Here is a 24,829-nt window from a genome sequence, read left to right on the forward strand (position 1 = left end):
GTTTTAGTAACTGCAGTTTGTTTTTTAGCCAAATTAGCTTGAAAAGTAAGAGTTTTTTGTAGTCTCACAGCAAAGATTTGAGGCCAACTAGTTGCCATCCATACCAACCTTGAACGAGGACAGTAAATGGCAGCATACCAGTTATTTACCCTTTAAACTTGTCAATCTGCTCATATGTTTTGTATTTATTTCATTGATTTGTGTAATTGTATAAAAGAAGAACAGCTAAATTATTTTTTATTTTGCATTTATTTACATGTTTTCTCAATGAACTACCCTTGTGTACAAATAAAACATTTTTTCTGCCCTGATTGAAATGAAAATATGGTCAATTATTCCTTTTAGTAGTATTGATGTGTGTTTATACCTCTAAATAAAATTTTCCTCATCAAAATGTTCAGTTTTTGTTGCGTTAAAAGCTTTAGAAAAGTCAAATTTAAGGCCAGTTTAGCACTACTTTGTACATTTATGTTAATAATAAATGCCTTTCCAGAAAAAAAACACACACACAAAAAAAAAAACACATACTCATTGGCACAAGTTAAAAAATAACTTAACAAAAAGGTCCCTGAAAAGCTATACTTACATATAGAGATTTAACCATAAAAATTGAGAATAAAAAGTAAAATGTATAAATGTTCAATAATTGAAATGGCCCGAACTTTTCACAATAAATAGAATAAAAATGTTTACAATTACATATTTGTACACAGACCATACTGAGCAGTACAATTAACACTAATCAACTTGTGAACACATTTCATGACCCTTGCAAGATGGGATAACATGAGCATTGAAATGAAATCATAAAAACTACACAAAAAATAGTCACAAAAGAGAATATTCCTTAAGAAAAAAAAAATTAACTTAGCCTGTATTACATGGCTGCCTATTTGGGCTACTCTTTAGCATGCTAAGAGAAAATTAATGAGATGATCCAGCTTCCGTCTTTGTAGACAATGGGTTTATCCAATTTATGCCTGCTATGGTGGATACAAAGGATAGTGAAGTGCAGTTTGAATTGCCTGCTCCAAAACTAATACGTCTTTGAACAAAAGCCTTTCATTCGTCAGGAAACCATGCCGAGGAATGCTCAGCAAATACTTCAAACAAGCAGATGTGAGTAACGGTCCATGAAGTGCCATTCTCAGCCATTGCCGGCTTCCCCTGCCTCCCACCTGGAGTCACATATTAATCATCCGCTCTTTGAAACTGACATGATTCAGATGGAACACACTTCAGACAGCCAGAGAGGCTGCCGTGGCGAGATGGCGCGGACGGAGTCGGCGTCGGGGGGGGGGGGGGACGCAGCTGAAAATCCGGCAGCTTGATTTAAGGGAAGCGCGTGGCTCCTGACTCGTGTGATGAAGTGAAGATGACATGTCATTTTCTAGATTATCGCAGCAAGATGGAGACGGATCAGTTGTCGGGCACATTCAGCGGCGAAATTTAAAACTTAAAATTTCATGCACATCCTCTGATTAAAATCATCATTACAGAAGCAGGTAGTCCCGTCTAAGTACTTGCGAAAATGAACCGCCTGTGTTCAGCCCAGCTCAGCGAGTAATGCAACACAGCTTTTTTTTTTTCCCCAGGGGGTCAGAGGTAAAGGTGGGAAGGGCACCAACACCTGGGTCTCTTGCTGGAAAAATGCCTAGAACTCATCATCTGATGTAATCAGCATGATTTTGTCAGACTTGCGAGAGCTCTTGTTGCCCGTGGCCACTTTTCCATTAGTGCTGGGCTGGCTGACCTCCTGTGTGGATTGCTGAGTGTACTGCTGATAGGCTGGCGAGAAGTTGTGGATGGCGTCCTGAACCATGTCGCCTGGGTTTATGGTTTCCTTTAAGCCGCTGGAGATGCTCTGCATTGGGGGAAGATTCTCTGCAGAAACAAAACAATAAATAAAGTTGTTGTTTTTTTTTGTTTAATCTGCAAAACTGTGCTGTTACTTTTTGTGCATGGCATGAAGAACAGTGAAGGTAAGGCAGGTGGGGGAAAAAAAAAAGCAAGAAACTTATCTGGAACCAGAAAGATTATGGTAATTATATCACATTTAATGTGTTCGTTACAATCTTTTGTTTTCTTTGCCTTCTTGTTTTATTATCTGGGTTGTTGCTTCTTATCCTCTTAATCTGTGCTTTTCTCTGTCGCCTCATTTCTTCTGTGTCCTTTACCAAGAATGCTCTGAAAACTGAAGCTTGATGTCCTAATGTGCGGTCACTGGCCATCTCAGGCCCCAGGGCTGCTTGTTCCTGATCTGTGACTGATGGTCCATCCAGCCTTCAGAGCATTTGTTGGTCTCTGTGGCCCGTTTCTTCCAAACTGTCATGCCCAATGTTCATCCCTGCTTTGAGACATCCTATATTCATTATCATGCCAGCCCACTCAGCTGTAATATAACTGACAATTAGCAGTGACAGTAATAACGACTTGTTCATAGGATTAAAACAGTAATCCTTACGAGAACAATGTGCACCTTCAAAAGCGTTTCCATAATTACTACCTTGAATACTAGATATTTTTCCCTTTATTTTATCCCCTGTCAGTCTTCTACGTACCATGCCTCACTTTCATGCATCGTTTTGGTTGAATCCGGCTTGGACGGTAATTTGCTTTATCTCTCTTTTCCTTTCCACCTCCCAGCTCCCCTCAGGCTCCTAGTGTGTGAGCCAGTTTCTTCTGAAGGTTTACTCTGGTAAAATACATTTAAAAACTGTGCTTTTCCTTACGACTGCCTATACAGCATTTCTAAACCAATGTTGCTTATGGGTTTCATTGCTTTATGTTCTACCACTAAATGATTCTGTTACAGCACATTGCAAAAGTGAAATATTCATAACTCCATTTAGATTTTCTACATTTTCACTACACAACAACAATGAAAAAAAAAAAAAAACAATGACATGAATATTTTAAAGCAAAGAATGTTTTTGTATCAGAATGGCCCAAACAGTGTGGCAAGACTTAAAATTGCTCATCAATGACAATCCATCCAATCTGATCGAATTTTAGCAATTTTCCAAGGCAAATTAATTTAGTTTTCAGTTTTTGTGTACAGCTGGTGTAGATATACTCCAAATGACTTGCGACTGTAATTGCTGCGAAATGCGGATCTACAACGTATTGACCTTAACATCACACCTTGTACATATTTCTTTTAATACAAACTAATTTTCTTCTACTCCACAAATCTGATACTTATTATTTTTTGATTATCAACAAAAAAAAATCCTAGCATAAAGCTTTTTATTTTTTGGAGGAGTTATGGTGCAGGACCTTGAAAACACATAACAGATTTTTGATGGTGAGAGAATACTTTTGCAAGACAGCATAGAATAAATTATGTGTACTACGGCTTCAGCTCGACTGCACAAAAAAAAAAATTTGCATTGAGCAAATCAAGGTACACAGCATCAATAGCCACACTGTTGTAAGCTGTGCAGAATGAGGTCTGCAGAAGCAATCACAGACCCAGACCAGGCAAAGGAATTACCATTACTGTACACATTTTATGGCGCCTGAAGACTTTGCAGCCCTTTGCACCCAACAGTCATAACCTTTGCAGTCAGTTTTCTGAAAAATCCTCAAGTCTTTTCATTGATGTGCCTCCCAGATGCTAAAGGAACGAACACTCTTTGTGATTTCACATAGACTCTGTTCTTCTCCCTTTCATTATTCAATAAATGAAACTCATGTAGTTGAAGCTCCTTTAAGATCCAACCCGGACACCCACAACATTCATGTGGCATGGATCCAAACACTGCTGTTTGTTTAAAAAAAAAAACATCTCAACTTTTGTAGAAATAGACTTTAACATAATTTAGAAACAGATGAGATGTTTGCGAGAATCTCAAATTCTTTGATGTCTTTTCGTGTTCTCAGGGCATGCGATCAAAAGTCTTTTCTTACAGCGATAAAGGGGAAAACAAACAAACAAAAAGCAATAAAACCCTAAGCTATAATCTTTCAAATGCTTTTTCCTTCATCAACATCAGATCTGGAGAAATAAAAGCTTCAGTTAATGTCAACTATTCTGTCAGGTTTTGGAGAACGCGTTGACTTTACAACACTGTTTAAAAGGCCAACCTATGAGTTAAAGGTCAGTGTGACTGGGCCAGCAGAAACAGATCACCAAAGAAATGCTGCTAGAAACACTTTCAAGAATGTCATTGGAAATGCGAGAAGGGCAATTAGCCTGGAAACACGTCAATATAGTTTATTTGTTGCGACGGCAGTGCCCATTTTCAACTAACGCAGCTCACCTGGCACATCGTTTTTCTTCTCCTGGTAGACGGTGCAGGGGAAGGCATATCGGAGCGCAATGGCAGCAAAGAACATTTCGATGCAGATGATGAAGTTTTGCCAGCCGGCTGCAACGGTTCCAGCACCCACATTATGTCCTTCGATGAAAAGTGCGTTGGGAATGACGCCGCACCGCTCCAGGATAGCAAGGACCATTCCTAAAGAAAAGAGCAACATTTTACCCGTTCATTTGTAGCTTCATGCACCGGTGGTGACCAGATTTCTATTAAATAAATAAAAACACACACACACACACAAAAAAAGAGGGATGAACTTACCTTGCCAGAAGGATAAAAATATGACAGACTTTATTGTGAGGAATTTGAGCACCGGTTCATACGGTCTGAGCAGGTCACTTGTGGCAAAGTAGAAAAGGAAGAGAGCGTAGAGGGCCAGGCTCACAGAGAAGTTGTAGATGATTGTGATGTACAGGTAGCCTCCATTAACACTGCATTGAGAGGAAGTGGAACAGCGTCAAACAGCATTTAAATATTCGCCTAAGCATAGGTGTAATTCCATGAGTGCATGAGAGAAGCAGGCAGACTTCCACGTTTGATTGTTTCTTGTTGCACTCGAACAGAGCCGCTGCGATGATTCAGCTGTGACAGCGCTTAATAAACCATTGCAGAACAGAGCGCATGGTTGGATGAAAGCATAAGAAAACAATGAGTGATTCATCGTGGTTTTGCAGCAAAGCTTGGAGGAAGATGTGACGTTTGTGGATGAATAAAAGAGGGAATGAATTAAAAATATCTTTAGGTTTGATATGAGGGCGAAGAAGAATGCTAACTGGAAACTCGTGCATCAAGCACTCATTAAGGTCTGCTTCCTTTACGTAATTTTGAAACAAGTGTTGTCACAGCTGACTCTTCAGATAGAGATACTGAGCTGAGGAGGATCAGAAGACATCTAATGAAGAATTTAGATGAATTTATAAATGCTAATTTACCCTCCTTATTATGTTAAGAGCTTTGCTCTTATCTGAAGCCTTGAAACTTTTACTAAACTTTTTGAGTGCAATTTATGCCCATCTTTTACATGAATTATATACAAGTGTAAAATGTAACAGTCTTTTTTCAATTCAAAGTACGCCAGGTAATTACAACCCTTCGTTCCAAAGCAAAAGTTGCAATATCACATCTGACCAAATATAACAGACTTGAGCTGCAAAGTCTGATCCCATAACTTTGAACTCAAGTCAACCATTATTATCATTCTCCCTGCAAAGAGGCGATATGCCTATCTCCATTTCCAAATTGTTTACATGTTCACAGAAGCAGCAAAACAAACCCTCTGGAAACCTCATGCATCAGTGGGATACACAAGAGAATGAAAAGCAATAAAAAAATAAATAAAAAAAGGAGGTGCTGCTCACTTAAAATCTCCGTCGTGATATTTGCCGAAGGCCTGTAGGATGATGGTGATGGCCGCCATGATGGGTTTGACAGCACAGAACTGGAGAGTCGCCTGGAGGTTACATGACGATTCAGAATGGCATACCAAGAGACAGCAAGCAAGGGCAAAACCAACAAGGACGGGGGCATCAGAAAATTGGGAAAATGTTTAGGACTGCTCAATGACAAGCACTTTTTTCTCATTATCACAAACAAAAACATGTTGATTTTACTTTACTGAAATGCACAAATATAGCTGGTTACTAATAGGCATACATTTGTTAGTAATGCCTCATACCAAAGATACCAATTTTGTCATATTAAAAATGTCCCTGCATTCAAGTTTTATGTTATTGACTACCAAAAAGAAGCAAGAAATGACAAAGAATTTCATGCTTCTTAGACAAAAACTATTGTTTTCGTAACTGTTTTCTTAGTAAGCATCTAAAAATATTTGAAGCTGGTTTTGCTGTGTCTATTTGAGTGAATACTTAAATAAAATCTCTTTTTGCATTATTTGCAACAGCAAGTCATTTTTAATTAGTCTATACCAGCTTTGAGGAATTAAAACCTGATTGGTCTATTGTTACTTGTACAACAGCTCAAGCTCAGTCAGATTGGCTACAAACCATCTGAACATCAACCTTCATCTTTTGCCAGTTTCTGTATTTAATTTGGATCTGTATTTTGACTAAGCCATTCTGACAGAATGAAATTTTTCTTGTCCAAACCATCCAATTGCAGCTCTGCATGAACCCATGGTTGGCAAAACTCCCTCTTTGTACATATAGTATATTAGTCACTAAATTAATTGTAAAGGTAGTCTTTTCTTTAAAATAATTATTTTTTTCTTAGTCTGATGTTGATTTAGAAGAACAATTACTCCTGGAGAGAGAAAAATGCAAGCCATAGATCCAAAGCATTCCCAATGGCAGGAAAGTAGCACTTTGTCATCTACTGAAGTCTGAATAAGCAAATCTAACAGAACTTCTCACATGAAAGTAACTGGCCAGCAGTGTTCAGTTTGATTAGTCAGAGGGAAGCTTCCCGTGCTTTGCAAATTGCCATGAACAAGTATTCAAACTGCAGAAAAACTGATTTACTTTGAAGTTTCCAGTGCTGACAGTCATTATTTGCCTTTAACTTGTTGCAGTGCCAGTCTGTCACTCTGAAAATTCTCAATGCAAAGATTTCAACATGAAACGCTGACATGTCTGGAATTCAAAAATACAGAGCATGTTCGTGGTTTCTCCCAAAACTTAATCCTGCAACTTGCACTCTTTGGAGATGTATCAGAACTTCATAAGTAAATTTATATGTTGGTACACTTCATGAAAAATGATAAAATGTCAATTATGCATGCCTAATTAGGATCATCTTCGAGTCGATGCAAAACTTTGATTTTTATTACTCTACATATAAAGCTGTGAAATTTAGGTTACATCTTGTCATGGCTGTCATCCCATGAAATTGCTATTTTGTGTTGGTTAGACAGTCATTAGTTAATACTCTTTCTGGTGTAATATAAACTATTAAACAGTTAAACTCTGCACTTAATTCCTAATTTATTTGGATCTTGTACAACAACTGTGCCAGGGGTCTGCAGGGTTCTTTCTTCTGCCCAATAAAATAAAACCTTCCTCAAGCATATAACAACGACACACTGAAATGTCAAAAAGCAGTTTAGCATGCAAGAGCAGCCCGCCCTCACCCTTATCATCAAAACCCACAGTAACTTCAAGCTGCTTTCCCATATCAGTGATTGAACTGGTAAACTGCTTTCAAATGACACTAACACGTTTTCCAAATGTGCAAAGACTGCTCATGTTAATAACGTCCCCACTCCGTATTTAAATAGGAAGGAAGGTCCATCAGATCTGCTGCATTGGTTGGATTTTAAAAAGTTTAGCTTTAAGGCACTTTTAAAAAAAGATTTGTTCTCATCTGTGCCATTTTGCTTCTGTAAACTCCAGAACTATTGCTTCCAAAATAAGGGCATAAAGAGCTCAGAATAAAGACAGACGCTTCTGAGAACGCTTGTTCGTGATTAACACAAGGAGTCCAATGGATGTATACCATTTACCGCATACGTCTGTGTGGTTGCTCATAAATCACTGACTTGGGTCGCAGTTCAGCCCTCATAAAATCGCTTTCAAACTCTTGAACGGGTTTTACTGAAGTTATTTCTGTTCCTTCAGCATGTCCCCCCAGCCCCATCTCATTTTTTTCTACCACCCATCTTCCCCTTATTATAATTTGATACAGTACTCTGAACAGCCAGCTTCTTTAGCAATGACCTTTTGTAGAATTCCTTAATTTTGGAAGGAGCAGTAAACTGCCTGCTGGACAACTGTCAAGTCAGCAGTTTGGCCATGACTGTGCAGGCCATAACTTTTTTGTGCTAAGAAACAAATGAACTATCACAATTTTCAGACAATTTCAAGTTTTTCATCACTTATCAAACAAAGCCATCAAAATGACAAGAAATAAATGCTTATTGAAACTATACAAGGTTCACTTTTTGACCCGAGTTACTGAAATAAGTTAACTTGGATGCTATTCCATTTCATTCAGGCGCACCTGTAATATGCAAGGCAGAATTATTATATTACTCTGAATCTCTTCAGCACTCCTTTCACATTGGTCCTGCTGTGCAAATCAGCATTTTTTAATGTCACCGAAGTACTTCGACAAATAGCAGTGAGAATCATGCAGAATAATGTGTTTCAAACTGCAACGTATTCGTTCTCAAATTACAAGAAATGAACAGATTCATTTATTTGGGGTAAACCTAAATATTAAGTACTACGTTCCATTCTATTAGAGAAATATCCTTTATCACTCTCTCAGTTGTACCTCTAGAGAGAATTTGAAAGGTTTTCAATTTAAAACCTGTGTACACAACACTGTCAAAGTACACAGTTTATCATCTGCCTGTGGGGAAAAAAAAATAGTCCTTTTCACCATGCGTTTTGTTCTGAAGACATCGCTCAGTTTCAATATCCATCAGTGTTAGAGAGGAAGCCTGTGCAGCATCCCAAGACACAGAAGGAGCTCTGTGCTGACAGATCAGATCATCTCTCTGTGTACATCATCATGCTGCCTTCACCCACCCTCACCTGCGTTTGCTTTCCCTTTCCAATGTTTTTAAACCCACAGAGCATCCAATTACCACAACTGTCAATTGTAAGCAGTTTGGAGGCTTTAAATAACAGCTCAGGGTTTTTGTTTATTTATTTAATGATGACAATCTAATGTATTTTTATTTTCAGCGTGAGCAAGTTTATTCCAGAGATCAGAGGGATCATCTCCAGAGTAGAGGAGAGGACTGAGGCTCACCTGTTTGCAGAATCTTAAGAAGCCGATGGAGTAGCTCATTCCAACCAGACAACACGTCCCATATAAACAACTTGACCTGTGTAGACAGCACGGAGAGATGGACTGATTTTGCATTGCCAAACAGGAAACCTACCAGCATGCAAATACTAAGTGCAAATTATCACATAAACGAGAGCACATGTGTAAGAAAACAAAGACTAAATCAGCATTTTAATGTAAACCGTTCGGCTATGTGATATATTGACAAGCAGCAAAAATTGTTACTTTTAATTGTATTATATTGTTAGTGCAATTCTGGGTTTCATGCATTCATTTTGATTATTGTATTGGTTACTTGCTTATTTACTGTCAACAGCGACCCCAAGTCATCTAACCATTTCAATAATCACTTATCACCCACACATTTGACAATTTTCCCTTCACTAGCGCACATTAAACTTCAAACATTTTATTGCAACACAATTTATATAAGAGAATAACAAAAGTTTGAGCAGCAAAAACTAATTTAACAATCTACAGAAAATCAACAGGATATCTGTTGAGCTACAACACCTGTCTCTAACAAAATAGAAGTGTTACTCATTCATTTAGAGATGTAGTCGTTTTTTATTATCACTTCTTGAGGAGCTGTTTAAGCTTTTATTGTAGCCTCAAGCCTGGGAAAGATTAAGAAAATTAGTCTGCCGAAGTGCAAATACACCTCTTATTATGGGTTTTCTATATCTAGGCAGCAAATCAGCCTGATGCAAAGGCCTGAGCACATAAAAATGATAAAAGTAGCAAAAAGGTAAATAAAAGTCCTTTGCATTACCAGAAATAAAAATGTAAGTCAATATATTTTTTAAAATCACCATTACATCCACCTTGCAGGATTATCTAGAGATGGAATGCAGGTGTTTAAACAAAAATGGGGCTGCATAAAACAATCGTAAAATTATATTTTGATTCTGTTTGGATGCTTAAATTAAATCAAATGTATTAAAGTGTCTTACCAGTAGCAGAGTTCAGCTCTGTGTAACTATATGTGAAGTACAATAAAAAATAAAAAAAACAACTAAGAAACTTCCACTTAAGGTGCTAAGTCCTTAGCAGTGCTACTGCCAAACTAAAATTCACCAAGGTTAATGGAAATGAAACTTACTTTATCATGACAAAGGTTTTGTCATGATATATAATTATTAACAATATACTGTAAATGTTTTTAGGACTCTAAATAAAGACACAGCTGGTAAAACGTCTGATTTCTGTGATGTCAAAAAATAGACTGATGAATAATTTCTAAACCTTTTCCACATGTGTGACATTTATTTTTTTAACTATTCAATAAACAACATATAAGATAAAAAAAAGTTGCAATAACTTTATTATAAAGGTGTGCACCATGTTCAGGTTCATTTACAGCATTCAGTGTCAAGAATTCACACCTAGAGTCAATTATAATAACTAAACTAAACCTTCAATTGTCTTAAAGGTTGACATTAGCCCACCTGCATTTTTTTAGGTAAAGTCATTGTTTGCAAAGTGGTTATAAGGATCAACATTATTTTGTACGAAATGTTCCATGGCATTATATGCTGTAGTTACACAATGGGGCTTTGAAGCAGGTGGGAAATCTGGAAAAACAAGGACATTAAAAAAATCTAAACCGACTAAAAGATGAGTAAGAAACTTGTCAAGGAGGCTGCCAAGAGTTGCAGGAATTTCTAACAAGAACTAGTGTTGGTCTGCATGTGACAGCCATCTCCTGAATTCTTAATGTCTGGACTCAGAAGCAGAATTCAAAGACAAAAAGTATTTTCCTCCAAAGAAAATATGCAGGCCTCAAAATCTTCCTAACCAAAATGCGTGAATGCCTGATGGAGCTAAACTTCAATTTCAGGATTACAATCTCAAAGTGCATGGATACATTTTGCAAGGTAGAGCAATTTTAATTCAAGGGTGTGCACATTTATGCTGCATTAACTCTATTTGCTTTTCTACTTTCATTACACAAGATTTTGTCACATTTCCCAGAGTAAAAAAAAAAAAAACTTTCAAAAAGATTTAAAATAGTTAAATTTCAAAAACCTTGCATTTTAACAGGGGTTTGTAGAGCCTCTGTCTATAGTATTGATTTAGTCAAGCTGACCACTGAGTGCGACGAGTCATATTCACCCATCCACACTCCCAAATTGCAACACAACTATTCTTCCCGCTGAGTCACAACCACCAGCCTCCAAAGGTTTACAGTCCATTACGAAAGTTGTTCCACTTGAAGCACAGCTTTAAAAATCATAATAAACTTAAAGTTCATCATCACTTCTATCCTTAGCCATGGATATTACACCATATTCCAAATCTAAATGAATAAATGGGATAAATGAATTAATTTATTTGCAGGAAATTCCTGACTGGTTTGACTTTAGACACATTGACTTTTTTTTTTTACATATTTCATATGAATCAGGTGAAACAACAAATGTTTCTGACAAAGAAAGTCTTAAACTAAATATCTCAACACTATAGTTTTGTCTTTAGAACCTGGCAAAGAGTCTGTGCCCAAAACACAGACTATAAAGGGCATTTCAAACGCTGAAAGATAAAGCAACTGCCACCTATGAGAGTTGTTTACTACTAAGACTTTCAGAGTGAACTTCAAACTAAATGTTAATCTAAAGGCCAGAAAGACAATTCTGCAGCTTATATAGCCATAGAAATATTTGCACAAACCCAGCTGATGCATTTATTTGTCCTGAATTAGCATTTTGAATATAAAATGACAAGGAAATACATGTAATAGGCAAAGTGATTCAATCTGTACTTACTGTATAGGCTTCCCTCTAATCTCAGACATGATTGCACTCTCTCCGCCGAGATACTCGAAGGACAGGCTCAGGAAATTGTAAATAACAAAAGCTGAAACATAAAGAAATGTTCTTCCTTTAATAAAATATCTATATTTTGCACCACTGCAGCTTCAGAACAGTTTCCCATCCCCTTCAAGTCTTACTTTTCTGTGAAGGTCAAAGAACATGAGATGGAAATAAACTCCCACATAACAAAAAAATAATAATAATCATCATTAGTTCGACTTTATAGAACAATGAATGCTTCAGTACTGACATTAAGGCTTTTCCAATGGTTCTGCGTCTCGAAAATCCCTTCTTAATCCTTTGTTGCTATTTAAGGGAGGATTAAATGAAGCAAATGCAGATTGTGTCCGGTGTAGAGAAGGTTCATTATGCTTTAGCTGCAAATAGTGTCAGTGCTTTCTGGTGCAGTCACAATACGGGGCTTTTAGTAATCTCCACAATCTAATCTTACAAATAGCTTTTATTTAAATTAGAATGACAATCACCTTTGCAACTTAAAAAGTACTTTTATATTTCAGTCTACAAATAATAATTAAGATGTACAATGGTAGATTCCAGTGCTACACGCCACACTTTATCAAAACTAACAAAAGCAAAGCCTGTCACAGTCCAAGAAAAAAAAAAGGGATGCTACTAAAATTACTCCTCCAAGAAATGCAACACCTCCTATGATGAAGTCTTTAGTTATGAGAACAAAGGCTGGAGGAAGAAAAACTAGTTAGGTCACTTTCTTGGCTCTCTGACATCTGCAATGACTAAGGGGGCAGGAAAACACCCATCTCTGCACTAAAAAAGAAAAAGAAAAAAACGAAGACATCTACCAGATACCAGATCACACCTTTAGTGGTACACATACCTTCATAACAGTCTCGAACGGAATCGAAATAAACATAGTACTGGTCGTTGCTGATGAATAGGAGACTGAGCCAGGAGTCAAAGGCATAAACTGGCACAATGAACAGTATGCGGATGATGTAGCGCTGCTCATTGGGGACAGTGTAGGACCGGAGGTGTGTGTAGATCTAGAATAAAAAACACAAAACATAAAGTATCAGTTAGAAACAAGAATATAGTTAGAAAACCACTGAATTTGCTTAGGAATTTTACAATGTGTGAACTTTGTTTCTGAACATGGAATAAAGCATGGCAGTAAAATCGGACCACTGCACTTCTGAAATCAGAAAAGCATTGTAAAAAACAACAGATAAGAAAATGCGCTGCCTTAGTCAGACTGTCTTAGCTGGGGTTTGCGTTTGGTAGTCATGCCATCATTAACTGATACTGCAATGAAATCAACCAACGTCCTGACAAAGCTGCCTTTTCAGCAAGCTTGAAAACTTTTGTCTCCAGTATACTTTGTGACAATTAAAAAAAATAAATAAAACGTGGTGTTTTAGTGTTGATGGTTTTTCGTAAAATCAAGTTTAATTTAGATCTTTTGTTGCTTAAATGTAGTTGTGAAGCTCTTTGCATCCTGATAAGGCATTACAAATTCATGCTTCTTCAAAAATGACATTCTATCATGACATTCGTAATTTCTACCAACCTTAGGGGGCTTTGTCAACCAGTTAGTTAAAACCTTATCTACTTTATTGAACTTCTGCTTTACAATAAGGAAATGTAGTTATGCAACTAATGATGTCGATCAATAGGAAGCTGCTTGAACAATTTGAAATGATAATGGACCAAATAAGAATCGACTGTCCCAAATAAGATTCGGAACCAAAATGAAAGGAAATATAAAATCTCTATAAACCCATATAGAGTAATTGTTAGTTGTGTAATTATTCATCTGTTAATCTTATCAAATGATACAGTTAAGTAATGGCTAAACACATGGGTACAAAACAGTTTGTTTACAAGTATGAAGTGAAATAAGATTGAGATGATATGGCAAATAGGGGTACAACTTTGTGACAAGGGGAATTGGCCTTTTAAAAATAGCTAATGGCAAAATTTGAAAAAAAAAAAAAAAGACATTTTATTATACAAATTCAAAACATGAACAGAAAGCAGTAACTTTATAGGATATCAGACATGGATGTAATTTTCCATCATTAAACATCAGCAAAGTTAAGCATCAATATTTAAAAGCCTGCAGGCCCAATTTAGATCTTGCATCACTTGTAATTTTTATTCGGTAAATTATGTCAATTGCACATAAGAAATGAACACTTCATTTTAAAATTTTAACTGCATTTATATGCACACGAAAATTATGTGTTCCTTTGTTCTCGTCTGACTTTGCATGAGATTAAAGCACGGACTCCTCTCGTTTATATGCGGCATACATAAATGGTTAATTCCAGTTATTGGGATTCTTTAAATGATTTATAGCTCTCGGTTTCAAAGCCATTGTACGAGACCTCACTGTCAATATTTCTGTAAAGGAAAAAAAAAAAGCGAGCAGCACCCTCATTGAAAATCTCTGCACATCTTTCTGTTGTGTTCACATCAATGCCTCTTCTGTTGAATTGAGTCAAATAAATACCTGAAGCTACTGGCGAGTTATATGCCGCATTTCCATGTCAACTTCTCACTACGCTCAGAAGCCAGATGTCATGTTTTGTTTTTTTGTTTGGAGTATTGTATACATATAACATGATGCTACATCATTATCAAAAACAAGATTGTGACTTAGCCAATGTTTACATTTATAAAGCTATGGATTTTATCAGGAAGGTATAATTAATAGCCACAGATCAACTTGCACCCACTGTTTGTCTGCTATTATGAAATGAAGCTTTAACATTGTCTTGAATATACAGATTACCCAAGTCACATTTTAACAACCTGCCCAACACTCATGCTTTAAACTTGCAGGGCACACCTTGTTTACACCAAGAGTGCTTCCAATTGAATTTTCACACAGGAGTAGAGAACGCAGTATACCAATGTTGCTTCCATGGGCTGATTAAGGTCTTAACACACATGACTCTCCCACGTGGCCCTCTATGGCCTCCATGAATGCAACATGGCACATCTGACAAGTTTGGGAAATACACACAGCAAATGTCAAGCTATGTCGAAATTAATCTCAACAGTGACCTCTGGGTTCTACAAAATATCTAAAATAACTAACACTCAAGAAATACATTTTAGAAATTCAACACAAACAAAAGTGTTTGTTGTATTCTAATAAAATTGTAATATTGGTATTCAGCTAGCAAACAAAGTAGGATGTATGAAAGAAAATTTATGCAATTATTCAGACATGCAGGGATTTACCTAAATTATTCCACTTTGACAGCTTTTAAAACTTCTTCATATAAGAGTTACAATCACAAATGGAAATAAGATAGCCACAATGTTAACAGATTACAAATACCTAAATTATGCCAAATTAAATTTAACGGCAAAAACAAACAAACAAAAAAACATATCTGACCAATATGCTAATATTCATTCATCTGAAGATTAATGAAGTTGTAAATAAAAGTCATCGTGCTCACAAACTGCTTTGGGAAGAGTACTACATATTTAGGAAACTAGTTTATTTTTTGTATTGGTTTAATGCAAATTCTTGTATTAATCAGACTGTTTTCTCTAACTGCATGAAAAAAAAAATCTTTCATGAACAGAAGCTGCTTGATTAAATTTCCATTAGAAGCTGCTCATTAAATCCCGATCACTGCGAGACTGGGAATGTGATGAATCTTTTCCTGTGGACCGACTCCACTTGGCAAACAATCCAGAACAGAACCAGAGTTCCCTCTGACTGCAAAACGCTGACCACTGACGACAGCAGCGCAATCGTTTTCAGCTTGGACTTATTTCTGCAATTTTCCACCTGACAGTGGAGAGACAACGCACAGGAAAGAGGGAGCAGTTGAAACATATTTGCCCCTTTTCATTTCCAACACTTTAAGTTCCAAAAGAGCTAATAAGACCACCTGGACAAACGTTTAAATATCAGTATGAACCGAATTGTCGACAACCCGGAAAAAATATTTAAGGTCAACGAGTGCTTAGTATTCAGAAAGAGCATTTAGCAATTTATAGCCATTCTCTGAAGCCAAGTCAGATGAAACACTGCCAGCATTATCACGTTGGTCCAACAGACCGTTTTATTCCCCCAGTGTGCCACAAGAGATGCCTGTTGCAAACTCACTCTATTCCCCCAGCAGAAAACTCGCTATTTATTTGTTCAATTAAAATGTCTTGCTAGCAAGAGTTTGGCCAAACACGTACTATATTAAAAACATAGAAACCAATTTGCAGGATATTGAGTTACAAATCCCTAAACGAGGGTGTTGCTGCTGCCGCTGTTGTGTCTCCCTGATGCGCAGATTACTCATTAATTATTTCCACAACACAGCATACAAATACATGTTAACAAGCATTAAAGAAATTCTGTGTGGCTGCTTACTAAATGTTCTCGTGTTTTATTTTAAAACAAAAGACGAATATTATGGCTGAATGTGAACAAAATAAAAAATAAAAAAAAATCTGACCTGGAAAACAACAAGCTCAAACAGCTTCAAACAGCTGTGAACGTTATCCCACTGTCTACTGATTTCCCTGCTGATAAAACACAGCACCCCTTTATATTCACAGCAAATGATAACATTGTAATGATAAGCTATCATCTCTGCACAGTGGGCAACGTTCCCTCACATGAGGAAACACTAATTTTACAGCAACGATGAGATAGCAGTGGGTAAAGGTGGTGCACAGTAAACAATTTATTTCTCCTGGCCATCAACTTCTGCCATGCAGAGAGGGCTTGCTGTGTTTCCGTTTCTTTGTAATCAGTTAGGATTTTATTTATTTATTTTTTGTAACTTAAGGTCACTTTTGTGTTTAGAACAAGCAAACTTTGAAGACATGTGAGAGTAAAAAGAAGCCAACTGTGCTCTGTACAGTTTGCCATGATTTTTCAGAAGGTTTAGGGGAAAAGCAATGAAAGCAAATGCGCTTTCTTTCAAAAGCGTATTTGTGAGGTCAGACACTGAAGTTGGACGAGAAGGTTTGACTCAGTCCAATTCATTCCAAATGGTGGTCGAGGTCAGAATCAAGTTCTTTTGTTATAAACCAAATCTTCTATGTCTTTTTAGTACAAAACTTTGTGCACTGGTGCAAAGTCATGCTGAAACAGGAAGAGGCCTTCCCGAAACCATTTCCACAACATTACGAGCAACAATTTTTTTTTCCAAAAAATATAAGCACAAGCCCGTGGTGAAGAATTAAGAATTCCATTTTACTGGAACTAAAGGGCCGAGTCAAACTCCTGAAAAACAGCCCCATGCAATAATTGCCTCTGCAATAAATGTTGCATGTTTACACAATGCAGTAAGGAGAGTTTTGTTCTCCTGGCAACTGATAGCCCCAGACTCAGAGAAACACAATTTGTCACTCAAGAGCCCACTGCATCCAATGCTTTACATTGCACTTTTTGATGCAAGTGCTTTGATCTAGCCGTTTGGCCATAGAAACCTATTCCATTATACTCTCTTTCCACTATTCTTGAGCTAAAGGCCACAAGAAGCTTGGAGTGTGTTGCTATTGATTCAGCAGAAATATGGCAACCTCTTTTCTTTATGTGCCTCAACATCCAGTGTAGCCACTTAGGGATTTTACATGGCCTATCGCTTTGTGGCCGACTTCCTGTCGTTTCTAATCATTTCCACTTTGTTATTATATTACCAACAGTTCACTGTTGGACATTTAGTAGCAAGGACATTTTATGGTGTAGACAGATGGCATCCTATCAAGGTACACGCTTGAATTAACAAAGTTCCTGAAAGGGATCAAAGGTGTTCCATCTTAAAACTGGAAACATTTCTTTAAGAATATATAATGTACAAAAAAATTTGACTTTATACCATAAATTAGTGAAATAAAAGGTATATATTTGCAATAAGTATAATCTTCAATTGCTGCATAGTGGCAGAGATGCATGGTTTTCCTGTGTGTGCACAAGGTCTCTCAGAATACTCTGTATTCCTCCCACACTCAAAAAAAAACAACAAAAAAACATGCATTTTAGTTTTAATGGCCACTCTAAGTTGCCCTTAGGTGCAATTAAGTGTGGGCATGCACTGCAATTTTTAAACAATACAAGGTTTATGCAGGTGTAGTAAATGGGTGCCCCCTTCAAGTTAATGTGTTTGGAACACATCGACAATAAAGCCAGACTTGCTAAAGTTAAGGTTTGAATACATAAAAAAAAAGAATAAACGTTTCTGTCAAATCCTTATCAAGTATACCAGTGTAAGTCAAAGTGCCATTTTTTTAATGTAGCTGTTGATTATTTGTGAGATGTCTCTTTGCCTTTCTACCTTTATCAGTGCTTTTTCAGCATGGATATGGTAGCAGAGTGCAAAGCAATGAAAACTAACCACTGTAATTAGGCACATTAATATCAGAGATTCAAATGGGAGTCTGCTGCTCCCATTTGTGGGAGGCTGCAGCTCCCATTTGTGGGAGGCTGCAGCTCCCATTTGTGCTCCAATCGCTAGACTGGTAATGATGCTATTAGTTATGCAATTCCCTCAAAAAAATAAAATAAAATATTTGCCATCAAAGGTTGCAGTTTTTGGAAACTCCTATTGATGACTGAATGGAAATACACCAAATCTCACTTATCGTCTTACAGATTACAGCTATGCTCTATCAGATAAAGTTGGTTGTTTTGGCAAACAACAACTCTTCTGCTCTTCTGAAAATGTTGCACCTAAAACAATAACACATTTTATCATGGAGGGTTTGTGCCTTGGTACAGCCTTCAATATAGCAACACCCTTGAAGGCAATAACAAAAACAGCCACCGGTAAAATAAATAGCAGTATGAAAGGAGAAGTGGCCTTAAACCTCAGATTCATGGTGCAAACCTAGAAAAAAAAAGACCCTTTATTGCAGAATAAAGGGTCTTACTTAAGGCAAAGGAGGAGTCCCAAAGCATCTCTGATTACATTTTCACATAATTGTGGCTGCAGAGCTTTAAGGGTGTGTTTCTCTCTGCTGTTATTTGATGATGAGATTTTTGTTTTTCTCGCTACGGGGTGTGTGAAAAAATAATTTAGTAGAGCACCACAAACTCACCTGGTGGCATGTTATGAGCAAGGCGGACCAGACAAATATCCCAGACAGGGCCTGAGCAGTCACTGTGTTCAGAAACATCTGATCCGTGAGTGACCCGTTCCTTGTCCGAATGATGGTTATGTTTTCCGGAAGTATTGGTTCATCCAGGTGAACAATCGAGTTATTTTCGGACGATGAATCCATGTTCAAAGAGCCGTTCATCTAAAAGAACGAGAGTCAAGAAAGTCACCGTGAAGCGAGTTTATTCTAGCAGCGATAGATTTTACAGACGACATTATTTGATAAACATCTCAGACGCTGATCGGTAAAATGTCACTCATTTGATCCCTCTCTGCTGTCAACAAGCGGCTCACCTTGTTCCGAGTGGAAAGCAGCTTTATCCAGTTTAGAAGGCAGTGATCGTCCCGGGTCAGGGTTAAAGGATCAGCATAGAGCACAAAACACCTGTTTGTCAGCCGTCAGCATCTACAAACCCCGTTTTAATTTCACATACGAGACGTGTTGAGCAGGAACAGACTTCCTTGTTTTTAACAGGTGCCTCAGTAGCGGAGGTCGAAGTCCACACAGTAGATGGAAAAACTTAAGCAAAGGCTACAACAAAGAAGGGAACTACAGCAGAGTGCTGTTCAGCACACCAAGATAAACGGAACTACAGCAGAGGGCTGCTCAGCACACCGAGATAAACATCTAAAAGCTTTCTAAGAAACACTTAAAAACTGAAACCTGTGTGCGCGCAGCGGTTGGACTCGGCTGAAGAAGTAAATAGGCTGGGCACAGGTAAAGGAATCACGTGTTCTCGACTAAACGGATGTCGTCATCACGTTGACTAACAACGTGCAATCAGTTTTATTAGCCTTATTGGCGTGTCAGGTGCAAAGCCGTTTAATCTCTACTTTTTATGCATTACCAGCATTTCCGGTTAACATGAATGATGTTTGAGCTGGGGTGGAGCTACTTAGCATTCAGTTACATTCACTATATATACTTTATAAGGAAAATACTTACATGTGGTAGTTTCACTGGACCAAATATAATTAATATTATTAGTGATAATCTCTTACTTGAGTATTTCTGCCTTCTCTAAACATCTCATTAAACTTAGAACAAGAATGGTTTAAACGAAATATCCCTGACACACTTAAGGTTTATGTTAAAGTGGCTTGTTTGTACACAAACTGTTCTATTGTTATTTTCTGTATGCGTGTATGTGAAGATCAAGTGAATATACAGTTAAAACAATACACCTGGAATTACTTTACCCTATCCTACCATGCATACACCAATGTAAGTATTCCCTCTAAAGCTTCAAGTCAGGACTGTTTGGGCCACTCAAAAATAATCTGCTTCCAGTCAGAAGAAACAAGTTGAGTTTACAAATTACTGCCAGATCTATGAATATAATCTGTGGCTTACCTGAAGCTGCCAAAAATACACAGCTTTAATTAGACCAATAAACTGGTTAGTATTAGCTTTAGGTATAAACTTGCAACATTAATCTTTGCTATATCATTTACTTGAGAAAATTTTATATTGTCAGTTTGCATGGTCAGCCTTATTTCAATTCAACTTTGAATTGAATTGAATTTATTGGGACACATTCAGATTTTATAGCCATTTCTAGGAATGTCTAATAAATAATCTACACATCTCTTTTTCCATGGGGTATAAATATGACAGAACTAAAGGGTCCATTTCTTTTAGCCAAATGGCCAGTAGGCTGGATGACAACCCTGGTTATCTTGTAACCAAACAGTCAGGACGGCTGGGGAGGTAAAATTAAAATCTTCAAAGCGCTCTGCAAGAAAAAAAAAAAAACACAACAAAGACTGACATGTTGGAGTCAGCCAGTTTAAGTGACCCCCCAAACCCACTCAAAAAAACATTTTCTGTCTTATCGCAGATTGTGGAGTTTGCTAAACCCAGCTAGGACTTTGACTGGAACAATGTGCTCTGGTTAGGTGTGGCAAAGATTTTTGGCATAAGCTCCAGGTTTCCTTAGCATGAAACAAAGAGTAAAAATGTAGAAAGGCATACCAACAGTGGAGAAAATGTGATGTGGTTTACCTTCTAAATTCCTTTGGAACCTTATTAGGTTTCCTGGCATTATATTACTACTACCAGGACAATTTTAAATAAAATCCTGAGTGCTAGTAAACTGAAAATGGTTCATCAATTGGTCTTTTCAACTTCTGTTTTGTTCTACTGTTCAAAATATGGACAGCAGGGCTACCAATGTTGGAACTTTCTAAACTTATCAGTGCAACATTATGCTACGGCCATTAAAGATATATCGCTATCAATAAATGTGTACGGCATTAAAAACCAACTCGTTCCTCATAAAATGATGAAACATGTTTATTAAACCAAGATGAACACATGTTGAATAAACATCTGTCTCGCATCAAACAGGTTCCAGTCAGTCATTTCCAAGCTCACTAAAAGCCTTCAATTCTCACAGACTATTATTATTAGAGAAATAAAACAATCCTCCTCCAACTTCCAGTAATAAAGCAATATCCAGCTTTGAGAAAATGAGAAATGACTGTTGACCTTTACTTCATGTTTCTGTGATAAGAGTGCCGCAATAAAAAGACGTCACCAAACATTGCGCAGTCCATTGTGTATGGAAGGAATTAGTCATTTATAACAGGCCGATAAAGCAACCAAAAAGTCACTAGACTTAAAATAGTATCTTGAACTTGTCATTAAAGAGTTTTATTTCTGAACCTTTCAAGTAATGCAAAACTTAGCTAATGGATTTTGAAATACAAAAAAGTAATATTTTATATCATTTTACAAAATATGACACCGGTAGGAGCAGCTACCGTTATTTCGCCAGGTCTTTTTAGTTACAGTCATTATTTTGGGGGCTCTGAATTTCTACCACACTTTGCAGCTTTTGATGATCTCTTTGATTTCTCGTATTGTGTCTATGGAAGAATCCTTCAGGGCCAGTCCCAGTAAGACAGGCCTGTTTCCAGCTTCAAGGGATATGAACGTGGCCAGGTTTTTAGCACAGACATGAGTCAAAGGCTGTTGAAATATGGAAAAAAGAAAAATAAAACACAAATTAGATATAAAGCTCTTAATATTGCATGTCAGAGCTTTAAATTCATACACCCGGTAAATAAGAAATCAACTCAAAACCACTTTCCAATTGTAACTTGAGAGAAAGCCTAATCAAATAACATGTCACTGCTGCTAAAAATGTGCTACATTATTCTCCGTCTTCAACAATATATCATAATTCACTCAATAAACACCAAGTCAAAGGAAAATTGCTTTTTGAAGCTTTTTTTAAAGCAACTAGCACTCATACATCTCCAAATAGAACAATCAGTTATCTTTATTCTGTTTTAATTAAATTGTTCATGTGTCTTCAAGATGCTGTGTAATGCATATAACTAGGAGATTACAAAGGAGAAATGTCCTTATCTTCTTCTGTCTTTTCAAGACAGAGTAATTCTTTTTAAATAAATTAAAAGTCTAATCAACATCTTGCGCAAACTTTGTAACAATTTATATTTCTACGGATGACACACCTTATGCACTGTGTGCCTGTTAAAATGACAAGCTCAAGCAGAGATGAAATGAGTTTTCTTGAGTAAATTTTAAAAGACCGCTGAACTCCGTGCATCTCATTTCTCTACAATCTGCCTGAGTAGTTCAGAGCTGATCTCATCTGGCCTTTCGCCGCGTGAAATGAGTTACCCCATGTGACAAGAAGTCTATAATCACACTGATGCAATATTAATCTGACCAATTTCACCCAGCGTACCTCATCTTTGCCCAGCAGCACTTTAGTGGAGAACGTCGGGGTGCTGATATCATTAGATCGGGAGTCAGGTGTGACCGAAATCAATGTCCCGATTTTGCCGTACTGGGTAAGGACCACAAATATGTAATTACTGAACTGTGTGCAGACGACTTCTGTTGAGATCCCATTCACTTCTTTTTGTGCTTGTCTCGATTTGATGATGGGCTCAGCCATTTTGTTAATCCTGGAGAGAGAAGCAGATAAAACAAAAGATACTAAATTAATATATATTTTTGAAAAGTAGCTGGGTCTTATCAATGAACATTTGATCCGTCACAAACAGATTTAAGTTTACTGACAACGAGTTATTTTATTTTAAATTAAACAGTCTGCTAGTTAATGTTATCAAGCATCTAGATTCCAAAAGTATTTTGATTGCAAAAACCTATCGATTTCAGCATTAGAACTAAACTGTTTCATTTTAAAGTGCTGAATAAACACCAGTCAAATGTATCATTTTAAATACTTAAAAAGGCAGAACTCTCATTAATGACAGATTGTTGAACATTGCACAATATCTAAAAATCTTTTTGAAGATGAGCAGTTTTGCTTTCAGATAGCCAACAGTTTGAGCCAGAGTGACTTTTTTTGGTATACTTGCATATTCAATACATGTAGTTTTCCTTTAGTATGAAAGTGGGAAATTGTCTGTACTTGATTATGACTTTATATAGTCCAGAAGATAAAGTCTTTATCTTCTGTTAAAATTCTGAATTATTAAATTCAGAATTTTATGTTTATTTTGAATAATAAGGTTAAATTAACTTCTTTTCAAATCAGATTATTATTTACCGGGTGTTTAATGGGGAACACATATTTATTACCTTTTTTGGAGGGGCGAATGAAAATACTATTACAAGTCAAATAACCGATATGTTATTCTAACCACTAAAGGAACAAATCACTAATCAAGGAAGGATAAACTACGTGCTGCATAGTTAGTAAAGGAAAAAAAAAACTTACAGAACATTACACCTTTTTTTAAGACATTTTCCTAATGTATCTAGTATAATCATACCGACTGATATCTTTGGACATTTTCAGACAACGGGGCATAAAACAGACAAACATTTACACCTGAAATGGCTAAATAGGCTACAACTACGTCAGAAGAGAATATGCACTATATGCCCAAATCCACACGCGAGCAAGCCAAACGGATCATTTAAGGTATTTTGAGTAAAGACAAGCTTCATAAGAATGGCTGATGTTGCAGCTTGGAAGCTAACGTTAGCTTCCCAGCTACGACGAGCTCCGGTAGAAAAACGAATATCGCTGTTATAAAGAAGTACAAACGTATAAAACTCTCACCATAAATTTCTGTCTATCGAGTTTATCTGTATACAATATGGAGACTTTTGTTGGTTTTAGCTCAGCTCTGCTAACCTTACACAACTATGACAACAAACCGAAACAAACGTGTTCCGCTGTGTTGAGAGTACGTACTTTACGTGATTACGTCACACCAAATCTCCACCTATCGTGTGGTTCGTGGACAAAGTGGTTCCAATTTCTTGTTTAAGTTGGAGGATTTGGCATGACAAGTAACAGAAACTGTTTAAATGTCTCTTTTAAATGTAAATAACTTGCAAAGGAGGCCACTAGACACATTTTAGTTGAACTAGATCTAAAAGTCAGTCGAACAGAAGAAAAAGGATCATAAAGAAGAAAATGAAGGTGAGACCGCAAAAGCAATTTAAGAAAAAGAAAAGGTAGGAGTTTATTCAGTGGAAGGCGTGAGAGGTGAGGAGAGAAGAAATAGTCATATCACATCTTAGTTTCTGACATACAGGATTAAACAGTACCTTAGTCGCAGTAGGGAAACATAGGTAAATGTGATTATTGTTGAAGATGGAACTAGTGAACATATTCTGCTGAACTATCATACGAAAATTTACGATAATGGCATGCGATAATGTTTTGCCAGCCGCCAAAAACCATAAATAAGAAGAAATCATGTGAGTTAAATATTTTTTTATTTTCATTCTAAATTTCATCGTAGTTCAACTTTAGTAGTGTCTGATTTTCATTATTTTCAATAGCTGTGATTCCAATTTAATCTGCTTGTGTTCCTTTAA

The 24,829-nt window shown here is 36.9% G+C and overlaps 2 protein-coding genes across 2 annotated transcripts; both read right to left on the reverse strand.

Moving 5' to 3' along the window:
• Positions 1-536: 536 nt before the first annotated feature.
• Positions 537-21,164, reverse strand: tmem184a (transmembrane protein 184a). The gene is made up of 9 exons (XM_008415907.3): positions 19,288-21,164; positions 18,935-19,135; positions 12,747-12,912; positions 11,843-11,933; positions 9,039-9,114; positions 5,681-5,772; positions 4,584-4,753; positions 4,266-4,463; positions 537-1,884 (listed from the first exon to the last, which is right to left on the reverse strand). Exons 2-9 carry the CDS (start codon positions 19,133-19,135, stop codon positions 1,655-1,657), a joined length of 1,224 nt encoding a protein of 407 aa, XP_008414129.2. The 5' UTR covers positions 19,288-21,164; the 3' UTR covers positions 537-1,654.
• A 107-nt stretch (positions 21,165-21,271) lies between these two features.
• Positions 21,272-24,212, reverse strand: psmg3 (proteasome (prosome, macropain) assembly chaperone 3). Its single transcript, XM_008415906.3, has 3 exons — positions 24,063-24,212; positions 22,713-22,935; positions 21,272-21,967 (listed from the first exon to the last, which is right to left on the reverse strand). Exons 2-3 carry the CDS (start codon positions 22,923-22,925, stop codon positions 21,815-21,817), a joined length of 366 nt encoding a protein of 121 aa, XP_008414128.1. The 5' UTR covers positions 22,926-22,935; positions 24,063-24,212; the 3' UTR covers positions 21,272-21,814.
• Between the last annotated feature and the right edge of the window lie 617 nt (positions 24,213-24,829).

This window comes from Poecilia reticulata, chromosome 8 (genome assembly GCF_904066995.2).
Source record: "Poecilia reticulata chromosome 8, P_reticulata-male-v2, whole genome shotgun sequence".
Classification (NCBI taxonomy): Eukaryota; Metazoa; Chordata; class Actinopteri; order Cyprinodontiformes; family Poeciliidae; genus Poecilia; species Poecilia reticulata.

Bases quoted from the DNA above. Each gene is read 5' to 3' on its own strand.
- tmem184a (XM_008415907.3), bottom strand. From the start codon at position 19,135: ATGAACGGCTCTTTGAACATGGATTCATCGTCCGAAAATAACTCGATT. The intron at 11,934-12,746 runs GTATGTGTACCA...TTTATGTTTCAG, and splicing joins CGTTCGAGACTGTTATGAAG to CTTTTGTTATTTACAATTTC. The intron at 5,773-9,038 runs GTGAGCCTCAGT...TGTAACCTCCAG, and splicing joins TCTTAAGATTCTGCAAACAG to GCGACTCTCCAGTTCTGTGC.
- psmg3 (XM_008415906.3), bottom strand. From the start codon at position 22,925: ATGGCTGAGCCCATCATCAAATCGAGACAAGCACAAAAAGAAGTGAAT. The intron at 21,968-22,712 runs GTACGCTGGGTG...ATATTTCAACAG, and splicing joins TGCTGCTGGGCAAAGATGAG to CCTTTGACTCATGTCTGTGC.